The following is a 13945-nucleotide window of genomic DNA, read 5'->3' as shown; positions in this document are numbered from 1 at the left end:
AATGGACTGTATGGCATGGCTTAGTCCTTACCCAGGCAAGAGTCACTGGATGCAGCCAAAACAATGACTTCTTCCTTCAGATATTTTTGTTCTGTCTACACAATTAGAACTGAAAAAAATTTTAAATTATTTAACCAAGAAGACTTTATCTGTATGAACATTATGGAAATGGTTTTCCACCATTCACCAACACCTGGGATTGTTGATACAAAAAGTCAGGGCACTGCTCTTTCATTTTAAGTTAGCAACCAGTCAGGGGGCAGGGAACTCACTAGCTGTTGACCATGCACAATATATAGACAGTCCGTGAAACATGTTTCATTAAAACACTTAACAGTTTATGGAAAAAAAAAAAAAAATCAGGACTAAGCTATTTGGAAAGATCTGTTCAATTGAAGCAACTTGATCAGCTCTGTGTGAGTCTCATTGAAGCCAGCTTTTCCTTTGTAGCATGCTGAACGAAGAGGAGGATAACTTTCAATAGAGCCTAAAGAATACCATAAAGATGCACAGTTTTGGCAGGGTTTGTTTCTGACATTTGATTTGGACACAGAAACTGAGAGATAAAGCATTTATGCTTCCTGAGAGTGCCTGCCTGACAAGGATTAGTAAGGCACATCAGCCCAGGATGCAGTGCGTGATACCGGGGACTGAGGCAGATCAAACAGATGTTGGCAGATCAAATTAGTCTCCCTTTCTGTTGAAATCCAGTGGGTAATATTATCCAAGCAAGAGCAGGTGCAACATATTCTGCTGTGTTTGTAAGAACTTTGCTTCAGAGGAAACTTAATCAGGCCAAATGCCAGTGCTGGGGGGAAGTTGGTAACTAAGGATTGTGTTAGGAATAAGGGTTTGGCCCAGAGAAAAGAGATTTTTGGCAAATTAGATGGATCTCTCTGTAGCCTTGAAATAGGAACTTAAGTAGGTTCAGCACTTTTCTTGCTTTGTTTCTTGTCTACTAATGATGAATCTAAATGAGGCCACCCAGAATGAATTCTCTGGAACTTTCAGAAATCTCAGATACCATCCCTGTATTAAAACTTCCAGTAATGGAATAAGCATTAGCAAATTGTTTTTCTTACCTATTGCCCTTAATCTGAGAAGTTTTTTTCTGCTACTTTCTTACTAATAGAAAAGGTTAAGAAGAGCTATACAAGAAAGAAAAACCAGGAAAAGAAGAAAGAATGATTTTATTTGCAATTTCCATCTAAGTCCATCACTGTTTCACAGTATAATATGGAAAAGCATAGTTTTGGTGATTTCAGAGCAAAGATTTTTTTTGTCTGTGACTATCATGAACATCTTCTTACAAAAGGCGCAAGGAACCTGATCCTCTTTTTCTGCTTCCTGAGAACAGGGAGGGTTTCATTTTGCCTTTGAAAATTAGGAGAATATTATTTTTGCTATGATTTTTATAACTTGGTGAGATTATTGATGCAACATTGTATTACTGTCAACAATTTTAGGAATTTACTAGTTTCTCCAAAATGTTTAGAAGAGGCAGCAGAAAGGAGTCCTTTTGCCCTTCAGACAAGAGTACTTCAGCTTACTTCTGAGTCATCTTACGCCAAAACAGTCTCAACTGAAAGGGCAGTTCATCAACAAAGGTATTTGGGAGAGGATAGAAAAACAAACATTTCCCTTTGACTTCAGTGAAGCTAAGCTTCACTAAAGGCTTTCGCCCTAATCTGTGAGAAAAATTGAATCATTCATAATATTACGATTTCTGTTGCTGTTTTACTTAGAATTATCTGCCCAATGTGTTGTGAAGGAAATGGCAGTCATGTATGGAAACGTATATAAAGATCTGAGGAAGTAGATTGAAAAGTTGGCAGATAAGGTAGAAGAGACAGCCAATAGAGGGAACTCAAATTGTACAGCAAATCTGAAAGATGAATGGATAATTTAACAGCCATTCAGTTTTCAAGAAAGACAAAGCACAAACTACATTGCATCAGAAAAGAACTAGAAATGATGATGGATGAAACACTTCAAGTAAGTGTTCAACACAACAGAATCACAGTTGCCTGCAGAATTCCCAGCTGAGGGTAAATTCAAAGAACTAAATCGGCATATGAGACTGATATGGTTTGAAGAATTTTTCAAAATCCATTTAATAGCAAGGCAGAAGACATTGATCAGCTGCTTGGTTAAAATGCTGAAAGGAGTTAGAAACATTCTGTCTCTCGCATGCTCTAGATGCAGAATCAAAACCATAAACAGCAGAGCTAAATAAGAAGTTGTTTATGAAATAATAACTCTTCCTTTCTGAGCAAACCCTTGGTTTCATGAAATTGTAATGAACTACAGATGAATCCTTTGCAACTATAGCAATACATCAGTAGAGCTACTTCAGTTGGTCCCAGTCCTTCAGAATCACTCTCCCTTTGGCAGCATAACATGCTTGATACTGGCCGGAGCACATTTTGCTACCAGGAGCTCTGTACATACTTTCCTCCCTGAAGTATCCAGCACATTTTACCAGTGCTTAATCTTACTTTATAATCATCCCTCTGTAGTTTATTTCCAAAGGAGTACAGTACAGTATTATTCTTGCTAGTGTACCATAACCAGAAAGAAGCTTAATACTAATTCATAGTGGAAGAGCTGAACACTTGCACATGTATTAGATCCCTTTCCAGTCACAATTGGCTTCCACCCACTAACAATTTATAGAGATAAGCTAAAAGAAACTCCTGTTTTCTGTCAGGGAAATTTGTAATACATTAATTTCATCTAATTACATTTTTAGGCATCAGAAAAAAATTCCCTGGCAGAAATGAAAAAGTAATCCACTAATGTATTATGTACGTGATGACCTGGACCCTTCCTCAGTAAGCCCTAGAAGGAATAAACAAAGTCCCCTTCAACCACAAGGAGATTGCAATAAATTTTTTTTCATTAACTCAACCCTCTCACAAATACTGGGGTTTTTTGCAGAACATAATGATTAAATACAGTCCTGAATCAGTAGGGCAAATAATTAATTCATACACAGTCAAGGGTCCATAGAAGTTAATCCCTACATCTTCTCTGTATCACTTTATCTTCTGTATTCTACTGTGGAAGGTAGAACTCTAGCAATTTTTTGGTGTTTAGTATATGGGCACATATACAGAAATACTTTTGGGTTTTCAAAACAATTTCTATCAAGTATTTGTATTATGAAAATAGAATCTGTGGATGACTGCAGCACAGGTTCCCTTTTATCTGAACTAATCTGAAGTTCAAGGACTTTCAGATAGATGGCTCACCTTTGGCCTATGTATTCTCATGTGAAAGCCACTTCAGCAAAACTCAGGAGTCCAATTCAGCTTTGCTGTAACTGGTCATGACTCTCTTGACTTCAGCAATGCTTCATATGCTTACACCGAGTCTGAATTTATCCCTATGGCTTCTCGGTCACTGGTCCTCCCTTCCAACTAAGAAACTGCCTACATAATAAAAGTGATTCATTAGAAACCACTGGGTTCCAAAGTAGAGTGAACACTGAGACCTATAACTTTTTTATATGTGCTCAGTCATAAAAATGAATTTATATGGTCTTATTCCATAAACTCACTTTACAAATATTAGCCCCGCAACCATACTTTCATGAGCTGTAATCTTGTCAAAGCTCATAAGTTAAGCAAGGTCAGAATTGGTCAGTATTTGGATGAGAATCTCTAGCAGGGAGGGGAAAAAAGTATATACTCTGTAAATCCTGCAGTGTTTGTAAGTTACGACATACTGTGCTCCTCTTTAAAGACATTTGGTACTAGTCTTAGAATGCAACAAAATTTTGTATTTGCTTTGGCAACAGTTTAGTCTCTGACCACATCTGTGCTGCATCTTGGCAGTTTCAGCTAATGTCCTTCCCCAGAGATGAAGATGATGTAGCAGATGAAGTCTTCTCTCCCCCACACCCCACTTCAACCCAGAAGTTGGTACCCAGAGGTACAAACAAATGCCTCCACTGCTCCCCATCACCCTCTCCCTGAAGGGGTTTGTTTCTACTGCTATTGCTTCTGCATTCTCTATGCTTTATCTACCAAAATATACATCTCTATACAGAAGGAAAGAAAAAAAAACCCAAAGCAAACCACTCTGCACCCCCCCCCCCCCCCCCCCCCCCCCTTACCTTCTCCCATAAACAGCTTCCTCAGAGTATCTTACGCTCTTCCCCATTTTGAGCTCTTCCTTCAGGCAGCCCTGCCCCTCTCCCAGGTGCACACAGTATAGTGCTGAAGTGCCTTTAACCTTTTCTTGTGTTGGAGGAGCTTATGTGTAAGCATATAAGAGAGAAGAATGGGAAAGAATGTTGTGGGCAGAGTAGTACATAGTCCCAAAAGACATCTAAATAATTGAAGGTGCTAAGAAAAAGTCACTGCTATACAGTAACTTTTTGACAAACAGCTTAGTCACACATCTGAGGTAATACATGGATGCAGAAGGGACCTGCAAACCTCTCTGGCTTTTCCTAACGCTGGAGCAGGCAGTGCCTCCCCCATGCTTTATCACACTGCAACTAAAACAGCTTTTACTGTAAGGGGATAGAATGGGAAAGATCACCAATCCTGTAACTACTGCTGTGGGGCAAGGCAGATGCATTGCAATGGAAGGACTGCAAGTGGGAAGGGGCGTCCCAGGCCTCAGGAGACAGGAACTCCCCCAGGCAGGGGTTCCCTCTCCCCCGAGCCCAGCTGCCCAGCTGCCTGCCAGCTCCCATCCTGCCTGCTGCACCAAGGAGGAACAAGGAAAAGGGCCTTTCTGGAGCTACTGAGTTTATGTGGTGATATCCCATGTCAGACAGCTGGTGAAGACCAAGCCTTTTCCTAGGAAGGCAAGTAATAAATAAGGTATTAAGAACCTAGACACCAAATTAGACAGATCACTAGTTTGTAAGAGGCATGCATCAAAAAACATGGAGGAGCAGTACATCAAGGGGTTCTCATGCAATAAAATGGAAAGCAAAAACTGCAGCCAGGAGGTAGAAAACCCTGACGAGGCTACAGCCAAATAAACTTAAATAGCTTTGGGAATAAATTGGTGGTTTAATTCGGATCAGGAACAGGTGCTAGGAATGTAATTCAGTAAATGGTCCAGACCCTGCCAGAAGGGAGAGAAATGTGTTGCTTTTGAGATAATTTCCCAGAAGCTTCATAAAAGCAAATTGATTACTGGAGTTTAATAATTAAAACAGGGCCAGATATATAGTAATCAAATGAGTTTTTAATTACATCTCAAGAAGAAATAAAATCCAATTTGTGCACTTTGTATCAGAGAAGCCCTACTGAAACGCTTTGGTAGCTGGAAAAAATAAAATAAAAGCTAATTTCCATAGGAATTATAGTAGACAGTTTAATTAAAAGACTAGATCAGAATGAAAAAGTCCCAAAGTGAAAGGATACTAAATACAGAAGCAGTGGTCCAAACATCAAATCAATGTCTGTATAAAGACATTTTATAGACCAAGTGCAAAATCTGCACTGTCAAGTATCACTAATCTAAATCAATGTGTAACAAAATAAAGTTTCTTAAAATTACACTATATATTTTGTACATATTCCGTTGAATTAATTGCTGGTGCTATGGTAAAAATTAATATCAAAGACATGGTTTATTCTTTCTTAAATACTCCTTATAATTTATTTCATCAAAGTTAATGTTAGTAGTTAACCATTCTTGTTATTTACCTGGTAGCCTCTGTTGCACCTTGGTTATTAGACTCTAATGTCTGCTTAGACCTATATTTTGAAGAAATATATGTGTATTTACTTACAGAAAATATGTTTACAGCTCATAAGATAACAGTGATTACCATAGAACTGTGGGGGTGCTTTCTGAATCTATTCCCAGCCTACCTGGGCTCCTGGTCTCTGCTGTAGTCGATGCAAAGCTAATTGATGTAAGCACCTCGAGCACTCGCAGTCCTCCTGGCACAGTATGTGACAGGGCTGTCTCCTGCCATAAGCCATGGCATATGCCAAGGCCTGGAGGGACAGGCACAGCAGGAGGTCGTGCCCAGACCTCTGCAATTGCTCCCTGGCACTAGGCTGGAAAACATCACGGTCTTGTGGTCAGTCTTGGCAAAAAAACAAGGTTACAGAAAGGACACAGACATAGCCGAGAGCTGCACAGCCACAGTGAGACAGAGTCCGCAGTCCCAGCGAGCTCCGGCTTCTCTATCTTGCCTGTAGCTGCTATAGGTTCCTGGTATAGCATCTGTGACAGGAACAGCCTGTACTGCATTTTGTACTTACAGATCCTGGGGCTGACGGATGTGAGCACATCTTTGTGCTTAGAGAGATTTGAAACACGCTGATTTTGATTTAATCACCGGGGTGTTTGCTTATACATACATACATACATACATACATACTTTTTTTTTTTTTTTTTAATAGAAAATGTATATTGGAAAAATACTTCACAAGAACTTTTTGAAGATACTGGCTGTGCACAGAAAGGATTGGATAGGTTGCTGTCAAGGGCTGAGTATGTCATGTGCTACCTCTAGACACTGAGCTGGTAATGCAGGTGCTAATGGCAGCGGCAGTGAGCTTTTCAGATTATTTTCAGCTGTTTATAATGCATTACTGCCCCTCGCTTTTAGACTTTGCCAAATCAGGTTTAAGGAATACACAATGGTCTGAAATAAAGACATAAAAATGGAGATTTCTGAGGCATGGGGATGGGAATGTTAAAAATCCTTATCCATTCTATAAAATGAATGCCCATCAGCAGCAAGCAAAGTTCTGTGGGGCAGACTGCAGCGAACCCTGCCTCTTACCCCAGGCCCAAGACTGCAAAATTATCTGCCCAGTCTGTGCCATATTCTAAGGAAATAATTTCAAGTGGATTTGATTCAAGTCCCAGCTTCTTCCTCATGATGTGGTTTTTCATAAATGCTGAGCATTCATATTTCCTACCAAAGTCTACAGAAATAGCAAGTTTTCAGCACATCTTAAAATCAGGCCATTAACCATTAATTATCATATAATAGCTCAATTAAAAATCTACCAACACTTACTTCAAGCCAAGCTCCCACGGTTTGCAAGCTAGCTATAAAAAAAAATCCAGTTCTTTAGTGGTGTCTGGGCTCTAGAGACCATTTAAAGCAGTTGCTGTTAACCCTGCTATTTAAAGCAAAAACTGATCAACTTTCTGCTTCCCCTTTCCTTATAATTCTCTGCACTTTTAGAAGAACAACTTTTGTTGCCTTCTTTGTCTTTTTTTGGTTTTTAATCTGGCACCAACCCTTTCTTTCCAATGACACATAGTTTCCATGCTATCAGAGAAAGCATGCTGCCCAGCTCTCAGCAAAAGCCACTGCTTGCTAATCAGAAAAGCTGCAAAAGAATACTCCTCTGTCCTGAAAGGACACATTACATGACCACTTGGGAGGTAACTGATTAACCCTTTCCTGACATCCACTGCTGCTGTTTATTTCTGTCTCTCTTTAATCTAGATACAAAACCAAGTGAAGCATTTGTGGTCTTTTCACATAAGCAGCTGATATTAAACTTATAACAAAGGTATGCAGGAATTACATAATTTAGGGATGTATTCAAAGCCAGACAAAACCAAATAAAAGATTCTTACCAGCCTCTATGAGCTTTGGACTGGGTATGTAGAGAAGAGGTGATTTCAGTGCAATCTCAAAGAAAACTCATTTATACTTCGTTATTTTAAACACACAAAAATTGATTTTTCTGCCAGCTTGGGAAAACACATTACTGTTGTGGTTTAGTCATCTATAGGAAAGCAGAATCTAGCACTAGGGAGATTATTTCAGCTTTGTCCAGCTTGTCATCCAATCAGTGGACTTCCTGTTCATAGATGCAAAGATAGATAAAGAGATCTTAAAGGGAACAATAAGCTTTACCTCCACAGGTATTTACAGCTGGGAGTGAGGATGGTAGGGGTGTAGTGCAGATTAAACTCTTTTTTTCCCCTGTTATGCTGTGGACTGTCCTTCAAAGGAGTGCATATACTGTCAGTATTTCTTCTCTCATCCTCTTTTTAATCTTCTTCCAGTGTCTAGTGAAGCTGAATGTGAAACTGAAGCCTATGCTGGACTCCGTGGCAGTAAATAGAGGTAAATGGGAGGAGCTGCACCAAAGAAGACTTCCTTCTCAGGCAGCATCCTTGTCCTCCTTTTCCTCTAGCTTCACCTCTCTCAAAGACATAAATTAAGCCTGCAAATACCAGTGTCAGTTAACAGTAAGGGCTGTCTGAAAGGTTTTCCTAAGCTTAGACCCACTATTTTCTAAGAAATGCTTTCACAGACATGCTTAATTGATCGGATATTATGTTGATGGCAGCGTAGTTTGCTTTTCCTTGGAAGGCTTAGTGGGACTGAATGGAAGGCCTGCAGTAGGATTGCGCTGCTATCTGGAGTGACACGGAAGACTGAAAAGAAGAAGTGTTCATTCAGCTCCACTACATTTCAACTGCTGCTGTAAAAATCTGTAAAGCTGACAACAGATTGAAATATAAGAACTCGCAGCTTAATAAAATTAATAATACAGAGCAGGACTGGGATGCAAGCTGGCCAATTCATATGCAAGGAGCTGCGGAAAACAGAATAGTGTGTAATTACATTGTTGTTTTGCATCTCTTCAGTACATGTTATGAATCAATTATGCCTGCTTTTGTGATGTTCCTCTCTTACTCTCCCTCCTCTTTTATGCCTGGATGTTCTGAAAAGCCTGCTTTGTATTCTGAAGAAGTATTTTTTTACAACAAAGCTTCTTAGTGATTGATCAGGGCCTTTAGAATTGCCTGCCTTTGCTACATTTAAAAACAAACTTTATTATCTTTAAAAACACCAAGCTGTCCCTTCTTCCCTGAGAAATTCATATTAACAGTGCAGCAAATTTCTCAGCAAGAGGAAGTTTGCATAAAGACAAAATATTGCATGGTAATTTTAGAGTGGGGTTTTTTTTTTTCCTTTTTAAAAATGCTCTTGTAATACATTCATTTTCTTTTTAAATTATAGTGTGGCCTAAGGAAAAGATTAATGGGTTTTTATGAAAACAGAATACAAATAAAAAGGAAATCTGTTGCTTTGTGGTTCAGGTTTATATTACATTGAAAAGCAGACCATGGATAAGCCTTTCTACTATAATTTCCAGTTGAAAATATTATTTTGAAATGGTGGAGAGGTAGAATATCATCACACTGGACTGACTACCTCTTACTCTCTCACAGTTCTTTCAGTACAATTTCAGATGCTGTTATTACAAATAGCACAGCATTAGTCAACGCTCACATGTTGACATCTGTGGTAAAGGTGTCCCTAAAAATCTAATTAAATATGACAGGTCACAAAACCAAACATGTCTCTGTGTGATGACCCTGGTACTACCTGAAAGTTGGTCTCCTTCCATTAGTGCCAAGACCCCTAATGTAGCAAACTTGTGATCTGTGATTTGAGGGTGCTTTCTCTGCTGCATGACCAGACACAAGAGGAGTCATGTTGCAGTGCTTATGAGTGCCCATTCATAGGAAAAAGAAAAAAAGAAGCCTTTCTACTCCATGAAAAATGGGATTCTAAATATAGGGTTGTCTGGGAGCAGAAATTAAAGCTGAATTCAGCTTAGTTTTACACCTGTGCCAAACTCCATTTACTTCAGTGGAATTACCTTGAACTGGCACCAGCTTAATGGAAATCAGAACCTGGCCCAGCTGACCAGATGCTAAAAGAACTTTTCTCCTTTCTAAGGGAACTGAGTTGTTAGAGCCTTAGAAAAGCTGACTACATCTGTCTGACAATCAAACAGAAACAACAAATCTGCTGATCATTTCTTTAAAAGAAACACAACAAAACAAAAACACTCTGTGCATCTAATGGTGTGTAGGACAATAGCTGTAAATTCAGTAGCATTGCGAGCCAATCTGTTGATGCACAACTGAACCACATCACTCTCTAGCAGAAGGAAGCAGGGAAGGAGCAGAAATGCAAACTGCACAGCAGTGAGTACATGCACCAAATGGAAATGTTTCTGCTGTTCTTTTGCCACTTCTTTTTTCTCTGAATAAAGCCAGATGCAGTTTAGTAAGCAGCCATACAAACCTGCAACATGTACTTTATGGGAAAAACAGATACTAGGAACCGACAGTACTGCTGGCAGGTACACACGGCTTTCCTGAATTTTGATATTGCATATTGCTAAGTATAACGTAATTTATAATGCATACCCTACAGCCTCCCTGAAGGTTGAGTCTCCCCTCATTTCCTCTCCTTTTTATTGGCTTCAGTGCACTGTTGCCCATGGCAACACCCACTGGCAGGGATGGGGATTCGGCAGCACCGCAGCCTGACACACAGCTGAAGCCCTAACAATGTTAACCATCAATCAAGTGACTGTTTGTAATTGCCTCCATCTATTTCTCCTGTCTTTTGGTATCTTTGCCATTGTGGGTCAAAATTCAGAAACTGCTGACTAATGTTATGGTTCTGTTCCTCCATCACAAGGAAGAAAATGAGAGCACACGGCTTGATCTTATCAAATTGTTCTCAGGCAAAACGAAGCAACTCTACTGAAACTGGAGGGCCCAGAAGTGCATGTCAGAATAGCATTTGGTCTCTGAAAGTCATATAGCTCAATCTTAAAAAAACCAACCAACTAAACAAACAAATACCTTATTTTTTTTTTTAAGACTTAGCTTAGGAAACAACAAAAAACATTTTGTGAGAAAAAGATGATTCTTTGGGGAAGCATGTAGTACAGTAAAGAAACATATTTCAAGTCTATTATATTTTAAGATTGTGGAAAACACTTTTTAGCTACTGCTTATAAACTTGATGATCAGAAGTTGTATCTGCTTTTCATTATTTCTGATAGGGAAACAATTTCCTAGTATTTCAGTCAGTTTTGCCCAACTGTCTGATACATGCACAGGAGACATGATTGCGTAGGTTATTTAATCTCATTCTTTTTTACTTGCTTCCCTGCCTGCTGAACAAGGAGAGCTTAAAAAAAACCACATTGAAATCAGCCTAATTCTGTGAATGTATATAAAACACGGGTCCACAAGAGGCAAGGACAAATCAAGAGAGCACGTGGAGAAGACAACTGTTACCCAGGAGAGTGCTGCTTGGCCTTTCTCTTGAGATGCCCAGCACATCAGCAACAGACAAGTCACCATTTCTTTGCCCCAGCTGTAAGTGGAAATGTGGCCTTGAATGACGCCTCTGGCACTTACAATTCCAGTGCTAAAATCTCATGGGCACATGGATTGTCCATAGGACACCCAGAGGTGCTTCAAGTTGGTTCAGTGGCAATGCCTTTTTTCCAGGTGTACTACTGACTCATTTCAACTGCAGCCTGAATTTGGTCAGGTTTCTGGCCCATGAATTGCAGGCCTTAAGGTCTCACAAGAGCCAGGCAGCAGCCCTCATTTTGTCACCAGAAAATGCTCAAGAGAAGATCTGGGTCTTCATTCCCATCCTCAAAGGTAGTTCAGGCCAAACAGTCATTTCACTCAGGATTCCCACCTGTGAAACCACTTACCAAAATCAACCTTTCCTCACAAAAAAATGAAACCCAAATAAAACAATAATTTAAATAAAACCACTATAAATAAAGGCTAATCAGGAAGGAGCTTGACATTCAAATCCTGCTTGATTTCGAGCAGGCTTTTGAACTACAGGTGCATCTGTCCCACCAACTGGTGGCGAGTTACAAGGGTGGGCTTGTCTCCTGCCCTTCTGCAAAGGCCCTTTTCATGTGCTCAGCAAGGAGACAAGGATACCCACTGGGTACAGCCCCAATTTTGCCTTCAGTCCTGGGAGGGGCATGGAACAGACAGGCTTTGGTGGAAGAGCTCAGGTTTCATATGTGCACCTCCCTGGACTAAAGTGCTCCCCTGCAACACAACACTGTGACCCCACCAGAAAACTGAACACTGTTCAAGGCGAGGAGCACCTGGGGTAGAGGCTCTCCTGTGATTCAGACAGAAGAACATCCCAAGAACAAGATGTCCAAAAGGTGTCTTTGGCCATAGTTTGAGTAGTGAAATCAGACAATTCCCTCCCAGCCCAGGACCTACAGACAAAGAAGAACAGCTTCATAATGTGATGGAAATGCAGACATCTGCTTGTCAGGACGTGGTTTTGCTTCTGCTCCAAAGCAGAGTCACACAAGGTCAGGCAGCAGTAGCTCACTGAGGTTTAAGCTGGATGCCTCATGTGGCAGGCGGGCACAGAACTCTCCACACAGCTCTGTCACAGCCAGCCCCGCCTATTTACAGGGCCAGGGGTCTTGCCAAGAAGGTCAGCTGTATGTTTTGTAACCACAGCGTGGACAAGTATGTTTCATTTTAGCTCAGGCATTTCTTCAGATGGTGTCCTTGGTACAGCAGCTGCATTTTTCTGGTCTGGTGACCTTGCTAATTGCTCCTTCTTAGAGTGCATTGCAATCTCATAATGTGCCTGTAGTTACAAACAAAGCCAATACTAGTACTCACAAATTATTTTTGAAAACTGCAACCAGCAGTGCCTAACATCATTTGTAATATTTAGATGAATTCATTCTAGTGGAAAAACAGGAGTGTTTCAGTCTACAGGCCAAATACTTATTTTCCCTTCATAAAACTAAACCCACTTTAGTTCCTGGTAATTCATTTGTGCATTGAGTGAAATTTTAAAACTGGTTTATTTCAAAGTTCTGTAAAACATATTAACAGGCACTTCAATGCTTAGAGTGTTATGGGCAAGAAAATATAGAGCAAGAAGGTTTTTTACTGGCTTTGTCAAAGGAAGAGTTGTCAAAGAGTAAAATCATGTGAATGGTTTCTAACATAGCACTGAAGTGGAACATATAATCTGCTGAATTGAGATGCCTCAAAGATGCCCATCGCTGGAATGTGCCAGTATTGGAATACATCCTGTATATTGCTTGTTACCTTTTCTTTCTTGGATTACTTTGTATTTAATCACGAATTTATAAGCATGTTGGCCACTGCATCTTACAGTTTTGTGGGGAATACCATTAAAAACCCTGAACCTTTGCCTGTGGGAAACAACTGACACGTGCACAGAAGTACCACGTGTCTGTTCTAAGGCAAGGGAATCCCAGATACTTGCAAAATGTAAACATGTAACTTAAAAGACTTCTGCATCCTTTTCCTTTCTTTTGCATTTTAAAACCATTACTCCTATTGTTTTGCTGGTTCAGCTTTCAAAGCATGCTTCTGAAATGAGCAACTTAGTTTTACTGGTCTTTAAAAAATAAATAATTTTAATGCCTTACTATTATTTTATTATGATTATTACTTTTCTTTGAAACTACCTTGTTGGGATCAATCACAGCTGTATCTATTGATTACTGAATCACACAAATAGAAGATCCTGAAAACACGCGAGACTGAGTGGCCCAGATACGATTTTTGACACATAACCGTGCAGCACTCATTCCTGGGGGCAAACCAAACTTCATCACTGGATACACTTGGCATTAATCTGGAATGACCAGAAACCGAATCTGTCTGCTGACTCTAATGAAGCTATTCACATGTACAGAAATTATACAGATTATACAGTCTGTGGTACGGAGTATCACTGTTCAGTAGAAATATCATGGGGGGGGTGGGGGGGGAGGCCCTCCAAAGCACAATTACATTGTTGAGTAAGAAAAATTGGAAGTAGTTTCTTCTACTTTTGAAAGATGCAGGAAAGCTGTCGGATTGTGCGAAGGAACAAACATACGTCCTGCCTTCCACCAGCTTTAACCAATTTTGGATCTTGATGGGCTGTGTAGGGAATGTTTCGTGTTGACAAAGCCCAAGACAGAAGTTAAATGCTTCCTGCCCTGGGCTACCTGTTTAGCTTAGAGCCTGCTTTTACACCACCTACTTCTTAAGGGAACTATTACACAACATTTAGAAATACAGGAGCTGATTTTTACTCTTTACTCCTCCCAGCTGCACGAGACCGCGAAACGAGGGAAACATTCTGGCC

General features: G+C 40.0%; 1 protein-coding gene and 1 long non-coding RNA gene across 6 annotated transcripts in view; one reads left to right on the top strand and one right to left on the bottom strand.

Moving 5' to 3' along the window:
• Nucleotides 1–6008, bottom strand: part of LOC109145663 — a 108132-nt gene extending 102124 nt beyond the window's left edge. Inside the window, exon 1 of one of the 3 annotated variants that reach the window (XR_002047217.3) lies at nt 5844–6008. This is a non-coding gene — a long non-coding RNA (uncharacterized LOC109145663). Of the gene's footprint in view, nt 1–4120; nt 4256–5843 lie in introns of those variants that run through there. The other 2 variants (XR_005602360.1, XR_005602359.1) reach the window with 2 other exon arrangements.
• Nucleotides 1–13248, top strand: part of PDE11A (phosphodiesterase 11A) — a 117713-nt gene extending 104465 nt beyond the window's left edge. For all 3 annotated transcript variants that reach the window (XM_039555242.1, XM_019290330.3, XM_020585056.2), the window contains one exon: nt 8017–13248. In XM_039555242.1, the coding sequence (XP_039411176.1) occupies nt 8017–8175 (159 nt within the window). In that variant the 3' untranslated portion in view covers nt 8176–13248. The remainder of the gene's footprint in view (nt 1–8016) is intronic.
• Nucleotides 13249–13945: the final 697 nt, after the last annotated feature.

This window comes from Corvus cornix, chromosome 7, assembly GCF_000738735.6.
Source record: "Corvus cornix cornix isolate S_Up_H32 chromosome 7, ASM73873v5, whole genome shotgun sequence".
NCBI classification, from domain to species: domain Eukaryota; kingdom Metazoa; phylum Chordata; class Aves; order Passeriformes; family Corvidae; genus Corvus; species Corvus cornix.
This window is presented reverse-complemented; position numbering and strand designations above follow the sequence as displayed.